The 2141-nt window shown below is 61.2% G+C and overlaps 1 protein-coding gene across 1 annotated transcript; it reads right to left on the reverse strand.

The window, feature by feature from the left end:
• Positions 1–511: 511 nt before the first annotated feature.
• On the reverse strand, positions 512–1444 carry Tco025E_10185 (uncharacterized protein; the record flags this gene model as incomplete). The annotated part of the gene is made up of 1 exon (XM_029376970.1): positions 512–1444. One exon carries the CDS (start codon positions 1442–1444, stop codon positions 512–514), a length of 933 nt encoding a protein of 310 aa, XP_029222922.1.
• Between the last annotated feature and the right edge of the window lie 697 nt (positions 1445–2141).

A 2141-nucleotide genomic window follows, 5' to 3' on the forward strand; every position in this document is an offset into this window, starting at 1 on the left:
AGTGGAAGCAGGCACCCAAACCAACACACAAACACAAGCAGAGAGATTCCAAAAGCAAAACAAACCCCGTGAAGTGAAGCCGAAGCGTGGGGGCGCGTCCACCGAGCAGTGGGGACGCGCAGCAACACGTGGGACGACCAACACACACGCACACACACACACACACATTCCCTCTTTTTCCCGCACAGCCCAGTCCAGGAAGAGAGAGGAGGAGGTCGCCCACTGAAAGCAATGGAAACAAACAAACAATAAAAAGGATAAAAACAGTTACGGTGCTGTACCCATGCAGCCAAGCAGGACGGCAGCGGCCCATCAGGGGGCAAAATAAAAAGAAGACCGACTGGCCTGCATGAGTGGAGTTGTGTGTATAGTTATGAGCACATTATGCGTGTCTGCCTCGTGGGGTGCGGCGAGGGCGAGAGAGTCCGTGCAGGGGGACACACACACACAAATAGAGGAAGAAGGACGAGCTGTGTGTGCACGGCCCTCTCTCTCTCTCTCACTCAGTCCATCACGCGGCCACCACCGCAGCGGCAGCCGCACACGCAAGCAGAAGAAGCAGCGCAAGGGGGGAGGCGGAATGCGAGGCCGCGGTGCTGCTGCCGTCACTGTCGCCGGGCGCCGCCTTCGTTGCATTATTAGTTACATTGGAGGCTGGCGATGTTGTTCCCTTCGCACTGCTTGGCGGTGCGCCAGGGGCATTGCCACGTTGGTGTCCCTCGTCTTGTTGCTCCGCGCCCACAGGCGATGGGGTGTTGCCGGCATCCCCCACCGTCTGCTCCCCAGCACGGCCGCTGGCAGCGGCAGCGCCGTCACTGGGCGTGGAGGGAGACGGTGAAGTGGCCTCTGCCTGAGTTGCAGCTGCTGCTTTCTGCGTGACATCTGCAGCGTCCACGGCTCCTTTGCCTTCATCTTCAGATTCCCCCTTTTCTTCCTGCGGCGAAGCAATGCCCGAGTTCCCACGCTGTTCGTTTGCCCCTGTCCCTTCAGTCACCTCTGTCGCCTGTTCGCCTTCGCCTTGTGTCTCGGTTTGTGCAGGCGCAGGTGATTTTCCTGCTGATGCGCCCCTGCTGCTCGTCACTTCACCAGCGGGACTGCCAGGGACCGGTGCCGGTGCCACTTTTCCTCCCACAGCACCGCTGGTACTTCCGCCAGCCTGCCCTTTTTCACCGACAGTCGTGGAAACACCGGCAAGTTCACCCACCTGCCCAGCGGTGCCGGTACTGGCCGCAGTTGCAGTGATGTTTTTTTTAATTTCCGCCACAAAAGTTTGGTTGTGCTTACAGTACTCATCCAAAAGAGCCTCGTAGGTCTGGCTGAAATTGACCGCCTTCAAAGATTTCCAGTTGTTCTCCGTGCAGTAGTCCATCGGCCACGCCCAGCCCCCGCCGGCGGCGCAGCACAGCGCGCAGAGGGCGCACACCAACAGCGCACGGCCAGCCATCGCCACTCCTCCCACCGCAGCACACACACACACGCACAGACACGCACAGAGAGTCCAGGGAGGGGCAGAAATAGAGAGAAAGAGGAGGAAAAAAAAGGTGAGAGAGCGACAAACACACACACCAACAGCCCGCGGAAAGGGTGCATCCAATCAACACACGCACAAACAGAGGAAGAGGAATGATCAAGGCATTGCGGTCCCGATAAGGAAAAAAGAAGCAGCAACGGCAGAGGGCTTTGTGTACTTTCCTCCGCATCTGCCTTCACGAGAGCCCGCAGCGGCAAACGGCACACCGCAGCGAGGCCCAAGGGCCCCTTCCCTCCCGCCACACACACGCACACACAATCGGACAAAGTGGACGTGCCGGCGGCTCCCACCCCGCCCCTCCCGCGCCCCCCTTCGCTGCGCAGCACGTGCACGAGCCCCGTGCCGTCGACGCAACTGTTGCGGTGGCCAACTAAATTACTTTCGAACGCCCCTGCCTCCGGACGAGCGGCACGCGCCTCCGCCCGTGGGGTCGTGCGCGGTGCGCCCTCCCACCCGCCGCTACTTCCCCCGAGTCCTCCAGCAGCCACGCGTCCAATCCGTGCACGGACGCACCCGCTGCCGACGCTGCGGCAGTTGGTGGCTTTCCTGCCGCGCACGCATCATGCGGACGCCGTGCGCAGTGACGCTGCCTCCCGCATGCGTCGCGCAG

Source organism: Trypanosoma conorhini (assembly GCF_003719485.1).
Source record: "Trypanosoma conorhini strain 025E chromosome Unknown Tco_14.4_contig_01520, whole genome shotgun sequence".
Taxonomy (NCBI): Eukaryota; Euglenozoa; class Kinetoplastea; order Trypanosomatida; family Trypanosomatidae; genus Trypanosoma; species Trypanosoma conorhini.